At 42.3% G+C, this 17,789-nt stretch overlaps 1 protein-coding gene across 1 annotated transcript; it reads left to right on the forward strand.

Moving 5' to 3' along the window:
• Nucleotides 1-13,568: 13,568 nt before the first annotated feature.
• LOC146581219 (carboxy-terminal kinesin 2-like) lies at nt 13,569-17,266 on the forward strand. Its single transcript, XM_085268093.1, has 6 exons — nt 13,569-13,577; nt 15,802-15,966; nt 16,098-16,236; nt 16,475-16,614; nt 16,706-16,788; nt 16,932-17,266. Exons 1-6 carry the CDS (start codon nt 13,569-13,571, stop codon nt 17,110-17,112), a joined length of 717 nt encoding a protein of 238 aa, XP_085124219.1. The 3' UTR covers nt 17,113-17,266.
• The last annotated feature ends 523 nt before the right edge of the window (nt 17,267-17,789 follow it).

The following is a 17,789-nucleotide window of genomic DNA, read 5'->3' on the forward strand; positions in this document are numbered from 1 at the left end:
TCAGGGTTAGAATGAGTTTCATGAAGCAGACTGTGAAGATCAAAGCTGCATTAGAAAGCTTACATGAATGAATGAGTGGACAGAAGTGGACAGAGATCTGAAGCACTTCAAAGGCTTTAAATCAGCACATTTCTCTTTATTCTTTATCAACTCTGTTAGTTTCTCTCAGTTTTCTGTGGAATGAAGCTAACAGCAGGCTAATAAGATGCTGACCAATAGGTTTCTATTAAAGGTTGTAATTTGTATATGAAAAAGTGCTTTGGCTCAGCAGGGATCAGCTTACAGGTAGAATACAGCTGCTGGATGGGATTAGCATGTCATAGCTATCTACCAAACTGCTAACTGGGGGATTTCAGGCCATCTATGGATCATTTTTGCTAACTGTTTATTCAGCTTAGGCTCACAGGGCTGCAGCCTGTGCCCTAGCTGTCATAGGGCAAGAGGCGTGGTCCACCTGCACAGGTGAGCAGTCCATCACAGGGCCAACAGAGAGAGACAGAGAAGCACTCTCTCACATCCACACCTACAGCCAATTTAGAAGCACCAATGAACCTAAGCAGCATTTCATTGGACTGTGGGAGAACATCCAACCTCCACAGAAAGGCCAACAAGCTTCAACCTACAACCTTCTTGCTTTAAGGCACTAGTGCGAACCACTTTCCCCCATTTCAGCCCAAATCCTGCATCTTCCTGTTTCTGACTCCAGGCCAGCTCCACTAACACTTTCTCATCAGACACTGCCACCTAGTGGAGGAAGTCTTAGTCCCATTTGAAGCTTCAGATTACAGTTAGTTCCTTTACAAAGAGGTGGAGGTGGTGGGGCCACAGCACCATCATCACTGAGTGCCATAGGACACTTAACCTTTGTTTCCATATGCTGGGAACTTCCTGTTGTTCCAAGGAGGACTGGAAAATGTGTGAAGATCTCCCAGTCAGTTCCTCACAGCACACTTCAATCATTTCCCTCCCACAGCATCAGGACCAGGGCTTTTTCTCTCTTTGGTCCCACTAAGAGATTTCCACACAAACACCTCATCAGTGGGACTCTCAGAGCTACCAGCCCTTTGCTACAATCACAAAGCTCTTCATTGAAATCAATGATATCAAAGCTGGAATCAAATGAGTCCAAGTCTTCTGCTGATTCAGCATCACATTCATCTTTGCTCCTTGTTCTGCATCCCCACCATGGACTTCATTCCTTTCCAAGCCAGCCTTGAGTGTCCTTTATTCAGCTCATCCTCTGCTTTACTTTTACACCTGATTTTAGCTGCTTTATCTCTCTTTCAACAAGTTTCTGTGCCTCAATCTTTTTCTTCTCTCCCTCATAACAAGACAGCTTCTTCTGCCTGAGAACATGTTGGAGTGATTTACTAATCCAGGGCTGCTTATTGGGGAAAATACTTCCTGTTTCCAAAGTAATCCCCATTTTTCCCAGAAAGAAATGTAAGTAGAAATCGATGATCTACGTGAGAACATGAGCCTTTAAAAAGTCCCAGTGGGTGCAGTCAAAGCAGGTCCCTCAGTCCCAGTATAGAGTCTTTGGTCCAGACTGGAACAACTGTGTGCCCAGTTTGAGCTCTCTTCAGTCCTGTGACCTGACAGACCCAGAGGGGCCATCACATCACATTTAGAAGCTCCCCTAATGGAGCCACAACACATGTCCAACACTTAGTCTGTCTTGTTGGACCAACTGGAAGAAATGATTCAAGGACTTAGTCACAGAACAGAGATTCAAATCTCCAAAATCCAACTGGCTGCATCAGGACATATAGTCTGAAACTCTGCACAGTTTCCTGTTTGAAGCTGCTTCCTGTTGGCTTCAGCTGTTTGGAGTTTCCATTTTCTAAACTTCTACATTCTGAACCTTCTTCAGCTCTGAACAGATGATGAAACACTGAATGATTTCAAGCTCACACTTTGTCTAATAAACTTACATCTTTCATTCTTTATACAGATTGATGACTGTGGTTTGTCAAAGATCAGCTGTGATTATCTGGCAGCAGCACTGAAGTCCAACCCCTCCCATCTGAGAGAGCTGGAGCTGAGATACAACAACAAGCTGCAGGATTCAGGAGTGAAGCAGCTGTCTGATCTTCAGCAGAGTCCAGACTACAGACTGGAGACTCTGTGGTCAGTAGAGTGATGGAGTGAGTGGGTGGTGCCTGTCAGCAGTATTGTACTAAACACAGTCAGTATGAAACAAAGATCCAGTGTTTCCTGTAAAGCTGCAGCTTCTCAGTGAAGCTGTGAGAGGAGAATGGTGACAGGCTTCAGGATTGGACACAAACACTTCCTGTTTCTGACCTTTATGGTCACCATAGTAACGGCTGACACGCTCTGATCAAACGCTGTCAACAGCCAATCAGCTCTCTGAACAAAGCAGCACGCAGACCAATGACTGCATTCATTTCCAAGTTTAAAGCAGTGAAGAACACAGTCTGTAGGTGAGGAAGAATTTAGTGAGAGCAGATGTTTGGATGGAATTCCTCCAGTTAACAGCTGGAACCGTCCATCTGGATTGTTGGGCTTGTTGTTGGGGTTCCTACAGAGCTCAGAGTGGACACACCAAGGTTCTTCTAATGAATGAAAGTCCAAACTCAAACTAGGAGGAAAACATTTTCATCAACTTCAATAAAAATCCAAAGATTAGAAAAAGTGAAGCAACAATGAGTCCTAGTACAGTCCCAGCACTGAAGTCCCTGCTGCTCTTTATACTGGATGTGCTGCATCACTGACTGACAGCTGATGAAGAGTCTCTGGAAACACTCGTTTATCTCCTCTGCTCTTCCTTCTTCTCTCTGCAGGTGGAGCTGATGATGGTAAACAGGACGGTGTGTGTGCTGAGAGAGGAGGAGCTGTGTCCTGATGATCCAGAGAGGTTGAAGCAGCAGCAGCTTGTGTGTAGAGACGCTCTGACTGGGCCATGTTACTGGGAGGTGGAGAGGAGAGCTTCATCCAGCAGTGACTGACAGAGGAATGAGAAGAAGTGCAGATGACTGTCAGTGCTGCAGAGTGAACTGCTCTGAGAACAGCTCCACTGTCAGACACAATGTAGAGTCCAGCATCATCCCTGTGTGTCCCTCTGGATCTGACAGAGGATCATCAGTGTATCTGGACTGCTCTGCTGCTGCTCTGTCCTTCTACAGTCTCTGCACAGTCTCTGTCTGACTCTGGCTTCAGACCCTCCTGGATCAAACTCACCTGGAAAGACTTTCAAACATCACTCAATAGATTTGAATACAGAATATATTTGATATATACTGTAGATGTACTGTAGAGTTGCAGTTTGTCACTTGTAAATACAGTCTGTGAGCAGCTGTGAGCTGAAAGATCTTTCTAGAAACAGGAAATGTTTTCACTCTTCTGTTGCTTTTTCATATATTTCCACAACATTAATATTGATCCCACCTGTCTCACCTGTTTCATGCTTTTATACATAATAACAGGACACGTGTGATCTGAGCGCTGCTGTGGTTGCTGTGCTGCACGTCTTCATTTAGATAACAGAGACATCTAGTGGTTCAGAGGGAGAACTGCAGGAGGTGGAGCTGTGTTTTAGCATGGAAAACTTTTTATCTTTTAGGCGCAGATACAAATATGACAAGTATCAGTGTGAGATACAAAAGGTCACATCAGTCAGCAGAGGGAACAGTGATCACACAGCAATGTAAGAATAGAAACATAACAGTGAATCTGGACATGTATACAGATGGAAGCAAACAAACAGGATGTAACACTACATTAAAGCCACAAATGAGAAGAAAACAAACACAAAGGAAAATATATTTGATCTCAGGAATCCAAATCAGATGCTTTAGAGCAGGGGTCGGCAACCCTGGGCACGCGTGTCACAGCTGCCACGTGAAGGGTTAACTGATGGCACGACCACAGCTGGACTGGCCATCGGGCATACTGATGGTGATTTTTCATTTTTAATGGGCCGATGATGTTTTTTTATTTTTTTGTAACGGTATAAACAATGAAAGATGGCGGATTGGCCGGATGCTGGTCGATGTGTAAAAATAAGTCAGTTGTTTGGTGGTGGCTATGGCGGAGCTTCCACAGAGGCAGCAGGTGGATGAGGGAAAGGGGAGGCAGGAGGAGCAGAGAACCGAGGCGGCCGCCGGTCCGAGTGTCAGGTGAACTGAACTTCAGGTAAGAAGTTATGACCTGCAGTCTGTCTGGGTCAGATATAAACCAAGTTTAGGTGGAGTTTATTTTCCTTGTGCTGACTTTTTACAGTCAGTTATAATAACTCCCACTCAGAGGAGACCAGAGATCACATTAACATGTGTGTCTCTGTAGTAAGAAACATGACATATTGGCCCAGTTTATTTTTCTTATCATTGTTGTGAGGAGACCATAAATAGCATTTGTATTTTCTGTTGTACATTTCATTTGCTGTTATGGATAAAAAGTCTTTCTTTGTTTCAAAATAGCTGATAAATATTCGTTGATAGCTGCAAACATCTGCGCACAAATATAATCCTATGAAGTGGTTCTATATAGTGTGTAATTTATTGCTAATGCAATCATATGGCACATTGACTTCTGAGGAAATGTTAGATGCACTCATCATCAGAAAGGTGTCCGACCTAAACCAGGGGGTTTAGAGCATCTTGGAGTTTTTGTGGTTTGTTTTCTTTAAGTCATTTCACAGATTTTCTCCATAATTTCAATTCCTTGAATAAAACAACAAACTTAGGGGATGATTTTGTAATCCGACTTTATGTATGAAAGATTTGACTAAACATAAAACAATCTTCCAACTCAGTCGTCATTCTTATCTTGTGAAATCAAACCAAACGTTCTGTTGTCTCTAAATCAGGGATTGATGAAATCTTTGGTTGCATCCATTTATGAACATGTTCTCATTCATATTAAATCGTAGTCTAAGTCCTTCTTTAGAGGGATAAATGTCATTCATTGTCTTCAAATGTGTTTCTGTTGTTTTGGGGGGAAGTTTGAAGTCCATTGTTCAAAGTCTGTTAATGAAACTTTATGAAGTTTATGTAGGATGTTTTTCCTATTTTGTATTTGTTTGAATTATGATGTATTTCTGACTCTTGCTGCCACGATGCCAGGTCTCTCTTGAAAACAACATTTTTAATCTCAATTAAATTTTCACCTGGAGAAATAAAGATGATAATAATAATTTTGTCTTCAGGGAATCATTTCTCTGTAAAACAGCTTCTTCTGAAACTCTTGTTACATTTCTTGTTTATTGTTTGCTGGTTGTAGAAAAATGTCATCGTCTCTGTGTGAACTTAAACTCTACATGTGGTGTCAGCTATAAACCAGCTCTAGAGTCTAATAACGATGCTTTTATTATTGTCTGGTATCCAACCTAACCCTGGGCCTCTGGCTGAATGTGAAACACCAGCAGATGTTAAAAACTGTCTGGGTTACACGTGCATCACGTCGTGTGCTTCCTAACATGGATATGATTGGAATCTGGGCCTGTTCAAGTGGTGCTGGTATCGTTGTTGTTTCTGAGACTTTCCAAATCTTTACTGGATAAAAACGTAGCAACTGATGGATTTAACATTTAGCTCTCAGACTGTCCCAGAAAAGGCGGAGGTCTGGAAGTGTATGTGAAGCTCTGTCTTGCTGCTCAAGTCTTGTTCTCTCCATCTGCACCTCAGCCATTTGAAATCTTGGCCTTAACTATTGATCTGTTTGGAAATCAGACTGTTGTTGGCTGCTATCAGCCTCCACCTGCTTCCCCCAGCACATCACCGTCTCTGGTTCAACTTTTATCTGAGCTGCATTTTAATGACGTCTTTCAGATGGATGATTTTCATTGGGACTGGCTTTCTTCTGTGTCTGATGATTTTAAGGCACGCTGCTTGTTTTTAAAACTGACTCAAATTATTTAAAGCCTCACACGCCTTGATCCTAAACACCCAGATAAATCTGCTCTTATTGACCTTTTTTAACTAATATGCTGCGTAAGTTTTCCACATCTGCAGTTTTTGCCAACGACCTGAGTGATCACTGCGTAGTTGGTGCTGTGAGAAACACTAAAATCTCACGCTCCGAGCCCGCATCAGTTTGAACTGGGGTCGTATTAAACAGGCTGACAATGTCAGTTTGGGAACATTTACAGGAGAGTTGTGTCTACTTTGTGGACAGACACGCCCCTTTTTGCCAGGTCAGGGTGAAAGGTCGGGACAGGCCTGGTTTGGTTCAGTACCGGCCGATCTCCTACATGAGAGAAACCAGGCCTGGGCAGGAAGTCTGGCTCTGATGCTGATTGGCTACGTTTTCATTAGCTGTGTAATCGGATTACTGCCTCCATCATCAAGATGTAACTATTTTTTACTTTAACGACTGACAGTCCAAACGACCGTAGGAGGTTTTGGCAAACTATAAAGTGTCTCTGCCAGCTGTGACTCCTCAGAGCTTCCTCCTCACTTAAATATCGACTCCACTCCTGTGTCAGACAAAACTGAAATGTTGCTTTAACAAACACTTTGTTGCTTCTTGCTCTTTGTTCAGCACAGTATCTGATGGTAAACCTCTTGCACACAACTCTGCTCGTAGTTCCTGCTTACTGATACCTTTTCCTTCACACCTGTCACAGTAGAAGAGGTTTGTAAGGCTTTGAATAGCCCCAACACCAGAAACTCGTCCTCACAATCGTTCTCCTTCCTTCTTGCACTTGGCTGCAAATATCATAGCTGAGCCAGTGTCTTATATTTTTAATCTTTCTCTACAACAGAAGAACACCACTATGCTCTGTGTTCTCTGGTTAACTGGTCCTCATTGGTCTTACACAGGATGGTCCATTAGTATCATTTTATCTATCAATCTGTTTCTGGGTTACTGCCTCCTATTCATCAGAGTACATGTTAGGCAAACAGTTTAGTCACAGCCTGCAGTCTCAGGACATCATTACATTCACTGTTCCATCAGTTCATGCAGAGCTTGGGAAGAAGGCGTTCTCCTTTTCTGCTCCGTCTTCATGGAAAACATAACCGAAGGATTTAAGGCTCTCCGTTGATTTCACTTGCAGACTTCAAAAGACGTACACATGTTTTTGTGAAACCATCTCTGGGAACTTGTTCTCGTTTTTAATGTGACTGAGTACATTACACAAACTTTTCTCTTATTGTTGTAATTTTAATATGTGTGTCTGGAACAGGTCTCTCTTGTAAATGAGACATTGAGTCTCAATGAGCCGACCTGTATAAATAAAGCTTCAATTACAAAGTCCTTTGTATAAAAGCTCCTTCAGCTGCCAGTGGGACGTGCTGTGGCACTATCGGTTGCAGAGCCTTTATATTGTTAGTTAGAAACTACAAATATAATGGCTCACTGTATTTCAGAATCAGAGAAACTTTATTAATCCAGGAGGGAAACTGAGTTGTCATAGCAGCAAATATACAAGAAACAACAAGCACTCATATAAAGTGAGTGTAGAAACAGAGTTATGATAAATAAATATTCAGATAAATAATATCAATATATAATATAAATAATCTATAATCCAGTTTTGAGTTCCCTCCCCAGACACCTTAACGCCCACTCACATCCTGGGCCATCTGACCTCAGGAAATCACATGATAGGGTGGGGCCAGGTTTCACAATGAGCTCACCCGAAACCCTGGCTGATTAGGACCCCCACCCGCTTTCACACCTTGGCTCATGTGATTACGTAGAGGATCATCAGGGGGTCCTTTGTCCCTCTTTGGGGGGAAACTCCCACTGGGTTTAAATCTGGGACTCCCCACCAACTGACCCTTAGAACTGAAGAAGCTTCTCAGATGAGAGGTGAAACGTCTTCAAGCAACTCAAAGAAGTCCAGACGCTTTTCTTTGCAAGCTCCTTAGTCTACAATGACCTGGATGACTGAGAACCGTCACAGACAACTCAGTCCCATATTTTAGGTTATTCTGAATAAATCGTTCATGCCCTCTCTTTGGAAAGAAGCTGTTGTGGTTCCTGGTCCTAAATCTAGTCGTCCAAAAGTTCTAAACGACTTCAGGCCTGCTGCCCTCACTTCAGTCTTTGAAAAAATCATCAGAAATGTGATTATGGAAGACACTGAACTTCAGCTTGATTCAATGCAGATTGCACATAAGCCCAATAGAGGAGTGGAGGACGTGCTTTTGATTCTACTTCACCTGATTGTCAAACATGTAGAGAGTAAAGGACTTCAGTTCATCGATTTCTCTGCTTCTTTCAATAACACAGCCCCAGATTTGAATCAAAAGACTTTTAGAACAGTTTGAAATCCGGACAAACCTGAGCAAGTGCAGTCATATAAATATCTTGATGACAAATGCTATTATTTTTCTGTAAAGCAAATTGACCTAAAAGTAAAGTAACCTTGATATGTCAGGATGTAGATGTCCCACCCAACAACGTCACCCAGCCCTGAAACATTGGTACTGTTCAAGGCAGCATTGCTGTCCACACGTCCATCAGAGTGTTTCTTTGGACTTCATGGTGTTGCTGCTCCCAGTATTCTCTGAGACAACCTCTGAGGCCGTCACAGAGCAGCTGTATTTGTACTGACATTACATTACACACAGGTGCACTCTATTTAGTCATTAGCACTCATCAGGCAATGTCTATGGGCAACTGACTGCACTCAGACCAAAGGGGGCTGAATAATAATGCACATAACATTCTCTTCACTCTGCTGACAAGAGATTCAACCCCCACTATGAGCACCTTCTAAAGAGCACCATTGAAAGTATCCTCACCAACTGCATCACTGTGTGGTATGACTCCTGCACTGGGTCCTGCAGGAAAAATATGACAACGGGTAGTGAGAGCAGTGGAGAGGATTGCAGGGTCCTCTCTTGCCTCCCTCCCCAGGAGATCTACTGTGCCTGCCTCATTCGAAAGGTCCTCTTCATTACAGGTGACTCCACTCATCTCTTCAACAGCGTCTTCAGTTTGCTGCCATCAGGAAGGATACTGAAGAGACCTTTTGACCTTTACATTTTCGTTAATATCTTTAAAACAGAAGCAGCAGAAACGAGAATTTTAGCAGCACAAACCAGCACAAGCGTAGCACAGTTGATTGACACCAGTTTTGTTTGATTTAATTAATGTGGGGGGGCTGGTTGACCTCTGGGGACCTCTAGAAATTTTCTTGAATATCTTTAAAATGATAGCAGCACAAACAAAAATTTTTACAGCACAAACGTAGCATAAACGTTTGATACCACTTTTGTTGGATTTGAAGAAGGTGGGGGGTCGCGGGAAAAACCAGCAAAAGAACTCGAGCAGCCGGGCTATGTAAAAGGTGTAGGGGGGCATGTTTGCGGTCACGTCCAGCGGGTGTGTGGCTGTTTGAGTCATCTGTTACCAGGCAAACTCCAATGCAGCAGGCTGCTGAACACACACAGGCCTCCTGCATCCTCCTCTTCAGCTCTGCTTGCCCGATATCGTGACCTAAGCAGGGTCGGGCCTGGTCAGTACTTGGATGGGAGACCGCCTGGGAATACCAGGTGCTGTAAGCTTTTGCACTTCCACACACAAACTGCAGAGGGCACTTCTGCTCCTGCTTGTGCTTAGAGGCATGAGAAGTTAACATTTATGGGTGATAAAATCCTTTTTCTATATTTTTAACATGAGAATATCAGTTTTCCATCTTGTGTTCCAGAGTAATCGGACAAAAGACAAACGTAGAACAAGGAAAAAAGAGGCCAAGTGTCTCACCTATAAAACAAAATGACTGTTTTCTGAATAGTCTCACACAGATAAACATTTGCAGGGAATACCTTTTCCTTCAAAACAAACGTCACAGACTGTGTTTTTCTTTACTGATTGTATTTGAGTAGAAACTCAGATTAAAATGGCATCAGTGCTCATAAAATGATTTAACTGTAAAAGTAGGTGTAGTGGATCACTTTGCATAGATCTAGATAAAAGTGCTGTAAGCAAAGACTACAGTGGTCATTGAGCAGCTGTTCCTATAATGTGAATCTGGGATAAAGGCACAGATTATTTGTTTGCCTTTGTTTCCTGGTTCTTTCTTTCTTATCCAAATGGAAAAAGAGAGCATAAAAGTACTGTTTACAAGCAGCTTATCTATCTCATTGTGCCCACTATCATAAAATCTTGGTTGACTGAGCACTGAGCCATCTACCACTCGAAATTGAACCTGTGTGGGACAACAACAAAGTCCAGTATACTAAGTTTCAGTAATGTGCAGTTTTTTCTGTGGAAGATGTAAATCTAAATAGATGTCCTATTGTATGCATAATATACCACTGAACTTTATAAAACAACTTCTAAAAGCAAATTTCGATTTATTTTAGATTTTCTCAAATCCAAACAGTGCTAAAAGCATACACACAGTCAAATATTTTTCATACGAGGTGCTGAAGGTTCTGCAATGTTCTGTCAGTGCGCCCCAGGGCAGCTGTGGCTACAATGTAGCTGCCATCACCAGTGTGTGAATGTGTGAATGATGTATCTGTGGCTTTTTGTCACACTTGGAAACCACGGTGTTGTGCAGCTATTTGCCTTGTTGCAGGGTTTTTAAAAAACTGCAGTTTTGATTTTAGTGAAAGACACCGTCTCATGACTCATTGAGTGCCGCGACTGACGAGCCAATCCGTGGCCTGCAGTCTGACGATGTCACATTTCCTGACTGCTTGGAACCCCGACTAAGTCGTCCTGTAGCCCACATCATAATGTTTCCATCTCTCTGCTTGACTGCGGGGATGCTATTTTTTGCATCACACTCCTATTTCAAAAGGTCAGTTAAAGCCACATAATTGGAATTTGGTTTCATCTCCCCACAGCACTTTCTCCAAAGTCTTCCCTGAATCATTTAGATGTTCACTGGCACTTGAGATGGGCCTATACATGTTTCTCCTTGAACAGGTAGCTACCCTATGTTAGCCTAGCTTTCTATCACTGATGCTCTGTGTGTATTGTTATGGTTCAAAATATGGGGATGGAGACAAGAGACAAGAGAAAAAAACCACAATAACAACACTGGTCCGGCCGGGTTAAGTCAAACGATGATTTTAATGATCACACGCGTGGGAGATGGACACCGTATGCAGACAGCCTCAGATCTCAAAATGGTGGAGCATTGCTCAAACTCTTATAGCCTCTGGTTCTCCCACCTTATCATAAAAGCCTAAACATTCACATGCTTTTCTCTCACACGGCGCCTAAGCTACGACCTTGGCTCCCCGTTTATCTGCTCCTGCTGAGTTGGGGCAGAAAACTCCAGCATGCTCTGTTCTCTTCTAATCAGACAAATAAGGCGATGGCTTTCTGCAGCAGTATTATGCATCATAAAACAATATCATTCATCCACAATAAATCAGCAGTCTACTTTAATGCAAATCAGTTTAACTAATGCAATAGTTATCAGCTTCTTCTAATTCAGGAGAATAATGCAAACTAAAACTACATAATAATTCACAATCTTTAGTTAGGGGTATAACATGGCATAAAATAATATTATAATCTAACAGTATGCTGCTGCCTCTCTCTCATGTTACTTAAAAAATTAACCCCACAGCTTCAATAACCGTATCTAAAAATCTCTCAGTGAAAGTTACGGTTGTAGGTTTGGAAACATTTTGGGGTAGCCAGTGTTAAATAGAGACAGGGCCACATTCTTTATCTAGTCATTGTAATGAAAGAAGCACATTAAAAACTATATGAGAGTTTGCTTTTAACAAGCATGTAATGACTCTACTTAGTTTAGGTAGTCTTAGGGAGTCAAACTGAAAGTAGCATTTTGTGGATGTTTCCCTGCTGCCCGATCCCATCAGTCTCTTAAAGCATCATTTTTATGCGCCCTGGTGTGACAGTGGTTTCATGGCGCTACAGGTTACCTGAGCACATCAGGTATATTACGGTTGAAAACCAGTGCCCGGCCTTCCAGTGGGTGTTCGACCCCTCGTGCACAGCTCAGGAGTCTAAACGACCCAGCAGTTATGGACATGTGTGTTTTTGGTGTGCTGTCCCTCGTTCTCCCTGCTTGCAGGTATATCTGTGTGTGTGTGTGGATGCCGGAGTTTCTGAGAGCACCTGTTTACAGGCACCTTCAGGCCTGGTGGGTGTGGCCCTGCCAGGTGGTTGGCCACACTTGAAGACCATCACACAGCTGATCAAGCCTTGTCAGAGGAGCCACTTGAGAATGCGGTGGCGCTCTCTCTGACGCTGGATCATTGCGTGACTTCACGTTAGTCTCTCGGCCAGTCAGTACGGATAGTCTGCCGCATTGTATGTGTCTTACGGCTGCCTGTTTGTTATCTCCCCAGGAGAAGCGTGGAGATGAGAGGGCAGCGAGCACGGGGTGCTCAGACACTGAGGAGCGGAGACAAGGAACACTAGCACTGGGAAGAGGACATTTCACGGGAGTCGGGAACGCACTGCGGATTTATTGTTATTTTCCATTCACTGTAAATAAACGCACTGCTTGCATTCAGAGCTCCGTGCCTGGCTCCTCCTTCCTCACATCCCCACGGTTGACGCTGGCCAACCGTGACAAATAGCTTTTCTTAGATTCATTATTAGTTCAACATTGACAAATAGTAGTTGACTAATATCAGGAGCCAAAAAGAAAACAAAAAACAAACTAAATAAATATTTCAGACGCTGAAAATAAATTATTACGGTTGTTTAAATTTGCTGTCAGCAAGTTAGGTCTAATGCATGTAGTCAATCTAATGAATCAATATTACATGTAAAAAGTACAGAACTGAAAATGAAACTAAAATATAACGGTAAATGAACTGGTTCTTGTATAAAACCTTTCTACTCTCTACAACTTGCCTCATTCATGCACTCACTTTTTTCTATGCTTTTTCTCTGTAAGTGCTTTCTATCTAACATTAATACGCATTCATCCTCCCGATGGATGCATCGGAGAGCAACTTGGGGTTAGCGTCTTGCCCAAGGATATTTGGCATGCAGGCTGGAGCAGGCGGGGATTGAACCAGCAACTTTCTGATTAGTAGGTTTCCTGCTCTACCTGAGCTACAGACACCCCAATTTGTGTTGCTCTGGAAACAACACGTTCTCATCCCAACAGGTAATGATGCTATGTGACAAATCATCGGTATGTGTAAATGTGTTTTTTGTTCTAATCATGAATCGCTTTGTAAAACAAGACCTGATAGGGTTAAGGTTAAAGTTATGGTTAGAGTTAATGTTAGGGATAGGGCTGGAATGGACGGCTGGAGCCTCTCCTCCAAGTGTGTGTTACTGCCGCCATCAGCATTCTGTTGTATTCTGTTGTCTGCTTTTCTCTGTAAGCGCTTCGAGCCTGTACTTTTTTGCTTTAGCTGAGTAATGAAGTTGAATCAGTACTTTAACTTTCACTGGAACAATAGTATTTTTACTTCTACTTAAGTGGAGAATGTCTGATCTTTTGCCAACTCTGGCTGTCTCTCAGTCTTGGAATACCCACTTGTTGTCCAGCGGTGTCCTGGGAATATGGGAACTAGACAGACTGGGGAAACAATGGGAGGAGACACAAAGATGGAATCACTTTTACCATCTTTTATGTATTTGCTGGTCGTCTTATTTCTTCTATTTTGCAAGCACAGTGTTGCAATCATTGTCTTTGTGGTACAATGACACAGGTAGAATGCAGGTGTTTTCATGTAACACGATGCCAGAAAGATGAGTAATGTGTTTTGAAGAGAAGATAAAACATCATGTTTGAACAAAGATAAGCAGCAGACACGTCTGTGTGTGAGTTGTTCAGGTTCAGTAAGAAGGTAATATGTCTGCAGAATTTGTAATTCTTATGAAGATATTGCTTGTACAATAAATAAAATCCCTTTAACTTCTTCTGGAGAGTGTCTTTATATATTTAGTCATTTTGGGGCGATCCTTTATTTAGTAGTAACTCTAGTCAGGGATATATATCAGAGTTTACTTTCAGATATGAGCATTGTGTTTCCTGTGGATGAATGAATGAATTATTTATTTATGTAATTTTTGAAAGACTGGCTCATGTAAAATCTCTGAAAGTATGACAAAGCTCTCCTGTTACACTTTATGGACACCTGAGCGTCACCATGAGGGCCTGTCTTTATTCACTTTATTCACTGAAATCCACTTTTATAATGAATTCACAGTAATCACTGACACCTTCAGAGCATTACATTCATTAAAGACGTCTTCTACACCTACTCTTCCAGACGACCGACACATGCTTCAACCACTGCAGGTTAACCAGCCACTCATCAGTAAAGCAAAAACTAAATGTAAATGTCCTCATGTGGAAAAGACTGAAACACAACTCCCATATATCACTAATGTAACAGATCCATTTAGGGAGAGTGAGAACACTAGGCTGGATGTGTTTTAATGCAGGAACATTCATCATGTCTTCAGTTCAACAAATCATTTACATTGAATATGTGAGCTGGATGGTTACACGACACAATGTGATTGTCAACAATAACTGCAATGAACGCTGGTTTGAGGGCGGAGTCAAGGAGGCCATTTACGTGAAAAGGGAAAGACCCTCTATGAATCAAGGAGGGGGCCTAAGGGTACATCTGTCACCATCTTACAATGCTGTGATTGCAGCCGTTCTCCAACTCTCTGTGAATGGTACTCAAGACCATTGATCAGTGGTTGTTGATCAATGGTCATGAGAATTTGCATAATCATGATTAAGGAACTGACCTCCCAGCCCATTGTTCCTTCAGTCGGCTGGTTTCTCTGACTGAAAACGCTACGTCCAGAAGAACAGAATCAACTTTTGGAGATTTACTTCCCTGATGATTGAGCACGCATCAAGACCTTTTAATCAGGCCAACAAATATCTTGTACTCAATTTTAGCAGCAGCCATGTGACACTGATGATAAAACTTGTGTAAAAGTGCGAAGCTGTAAAAAAGTAATTATAAAAAAGCGTTTTTGTAGCTGAATGTTACTGGATAGCTGTTTCATCTGTAACACATCAAAATAACCTGCTAAGGTTTAATAGGCTATAAGGAACACACTCACTTCCTGAGCCCTGGGCAATAAGAGACGTTTTGTGTTTTATGATTTATTGATATGTTTGATCCTTTCTGACCTGCGTTAATGAAGCAGTCATTAGAGCACCATGTCCGCTATAATAGTTCTGTAGTTTGATGCTTGAGTCGTTGCAGACTTGTTGAAACTCCCTCACCCGTCAAAGCAGCGTCTTTGTTATTCGAGTCCAGCAGATGGCAGTGTTTCACTGTCTGACGGCTGTCTGAAGCTTCAGCTGGATTATCCGTTTTCATGTTTGATTAGAGGTTTGTGTGTGTGTGTGTGTGTGTGGGTTTTTAGCCACGAGTTGTCCACGATAAAGCATATTGAATGGCCTGTCTAATATTGTTAGAATTCTCCTTTGGGTTAGTTTCATTACTCAATCGGGACATTTATTTGGAAAAAGAAAAAAAGAGGGAAAAAAAAGAAAAAAAAGAAAAGAATTAAAAATAAATAAATCCTCATAGTTTACATTTACAAATATCAATACTGAATGTTACGTCCCTCTGCAGCTTCTAATCGTCTCAGTGTTTTCAGCTGGTGCTAATTGGCCACACCTAGTCAGGTGTGGATAAAAGCATACCTGAGGCAAGCTTCCCGGCAGTGCACTAGTCTTTGCCTTGGTGGCGCCAGCCATTTTAGCCAACCTGGTTTTCCATTTTAGGATGAAACCTCTTCTCACCCACACTCTGCTATTCATCTCTGTTTTTATGTTGCGGCTTTTGAGCCGGGTCGTAACACTGAAGATTACAAAGATCAACATTAAGACCAGTCTGTGCATTCAAAGCAGTGACAGAAAAGAGTGTGGGGCATTAACCCCCACTCACTTCACAGTTCACGTTCACAGCGAGCTTCGTCGAAATTTACAATGAGACCCTGAGGGACCTTGTGTTCACCGGCAAGTCCAGCAAGAGACCTGAGCATGAGATCCGCAAGACAGCCAGCAACGAATTGACAATCACTAATCTCACCTATGAGCGGGTCTCCAATGAGGATCAGGTACAGCAGACAGACATCTGTAGCTCAGAACAAATTAATTTCAAATCTGCTGACAAATTGTTACCAAACTTTGAAAATACATCAAACTTTATCGATGCTCTATGTTTTAAAATGTTCCCTCGTCCTCTCAGGTTCTCCGTCTGATTGCTTTGGCCAATCAGAATCGCTCCACTGCCCAGACAGCCCAGAATGACCGCTCGTCTCGCTCCCACTCAGTCTTCCAGCTGGATATTGAGGGAGTTAATGCCGGCAGGGATGTCAAGTGCAAATGTATCACACTGGAAGTACCAGCATCAGGAATGTGGCTTCTTCTTTTTGGATCTATAATATTTAGTCTGGTTAGTTATTGTTACTGTAACCAGTGCAAAATCTGCTCTGATGACTCAACGTTAATGTTTGAGCCCCTGAGCGCTAAAAGAAGTGTTTTGTAAAGTATTAAAACTACCTTTAATGGAAGGAAAAACGGATCACTGCTTCCTATAAGAGTTGGTTTTCTCTGTGTGTGTAGCCACTCTGTGCCTGGTGGACTTGGCTGGCAGTGAGCGAATGGTGAAGAGCCAGTCTCAGGGTGACCGTTTCAAAGAGATGACCGCCATCAACAGCTCACTGTCCAACCTGGGCGTCGTTATCGCCGCTCTGGCCAAAAAGGTCTGCAGCTGCAGTTTCTGTAGTCTTAGATGTCACACCTGCTTTCTTTACATTTACAGTATTAATGATTTTTTTGGCCTTTGTGTTCCAGGAGACTTACGTAGCTTACAGGAACTCGAAGCTCACGTACCTCCTTCAGGGATGTTTGGGGGGGAAACGGCAAAACGTGAGTTTGTTGACATCACAAATCTTTATAATGACGACACATAAAACTGAAGGAATTTATCCCCAAAAAATATTTAACAGCGTTTGATCTCATCACTTCAGATTGTGACTGTTTATTCTTTGGCACTAATTTTGGATGTCTTTATTTGCAGCTTGATGTTTGTTAACATTGCTCCGGAGCCCGACAGCTTTGGGGAAACTCTGAACTCATTGAGGTTTGCCAGCAAGGTCAGTGCAGTCTTGTTTCCAGTGTTCATTGGACAGAGTACATTAATGATGTCCTTACATCAGCTGTTTATGGTAAACCAAAGCCATACTCCATATCCATTTTAATACCTTGGTGTGTAATTCATACTCACATTTTGTCTGAAGAGTAGGGATGTTCCTGGCGTCTTATTTACTAGTCGACTAATCGAGGGGGAAATAATTAGACTAACCAACTAATGTAAAACTAAGGAACATTCAGATATTGAGTTGATTTTCAGAACTGATTAATAGAAACTGTCAAACTAGACGCAGAGGTATCTTAAACCATTTATCACATTCTGTTAAATACAAATGAAAATGCGTTACTACAAAAGATGTTCTATTAAAATATGACAATCATTTGAGAATCTAAAAGTACGTCTAAGTGTGGCGAGAATGATTCAGGTAATACATTATACAGCTGTTTTCTAGTCAGGTTGTGGGGGCAGCAGGAAGGACTACTCCTGACCACAGCTGATAGATGTAAACTGGCTAGCATGACCAAGGATGCTGGGGCCTCCTACTGGTAGGACGTGCCCAGCTGGAACAGCCTCCTGGCCAAGGTGGCTGTCACCTTTTGATGTGAAGGAGTAGTGACTCTACTCTGAGCCCCTCCCCCATTGACTTAACTGCTCTCCTAAAGGAGAGGTTTTCCACCTCTCAGGAAACTAATTTCCTCTGCGTGTATCTGCGATCTCAGTGTTAACAAGAAGATCAGGGTAGATTAATAGATTTATGGTGTTTCTCAACAACAGTGCACCATC

This window comes from Mchenga conophoros, linkage group LG3 (assembly GCF_057382185.1).
Source record: "Mchenga conophoros isolate Kocher_MC1m ecotype Shallow Benthic linkage group LG3, M_conophoros_male_GT1.1, whole genome shotgun sequence".
Taxonomy (NCBI): Eukaryota; Metazoa; Chordata; class Actinopteri; order Cichliformes; family Cichlidae; genus Mchenga; species Mchenga conophoros.

Bases quoted from the DNA above. Each gene is read 5' to 3' on its own strand.
- LOC146581219 (XM_085268093.1), top strand. The intron at 16,237-16,474 runs GTATCACACTGG...CTGTGTGTGTAG, and splicing joins CAGGGATGTCAAGTGCAAAT to CCACTCTGTGCCTGGTGGAC. The intron at 16,615-16,705 runs GTCTGCAGCTGC...TTTGTGTTCCAG, and splicing joins TCGCCGCTCTGGCCAAAAAG to GAGACTTACGTAGCTTACAG.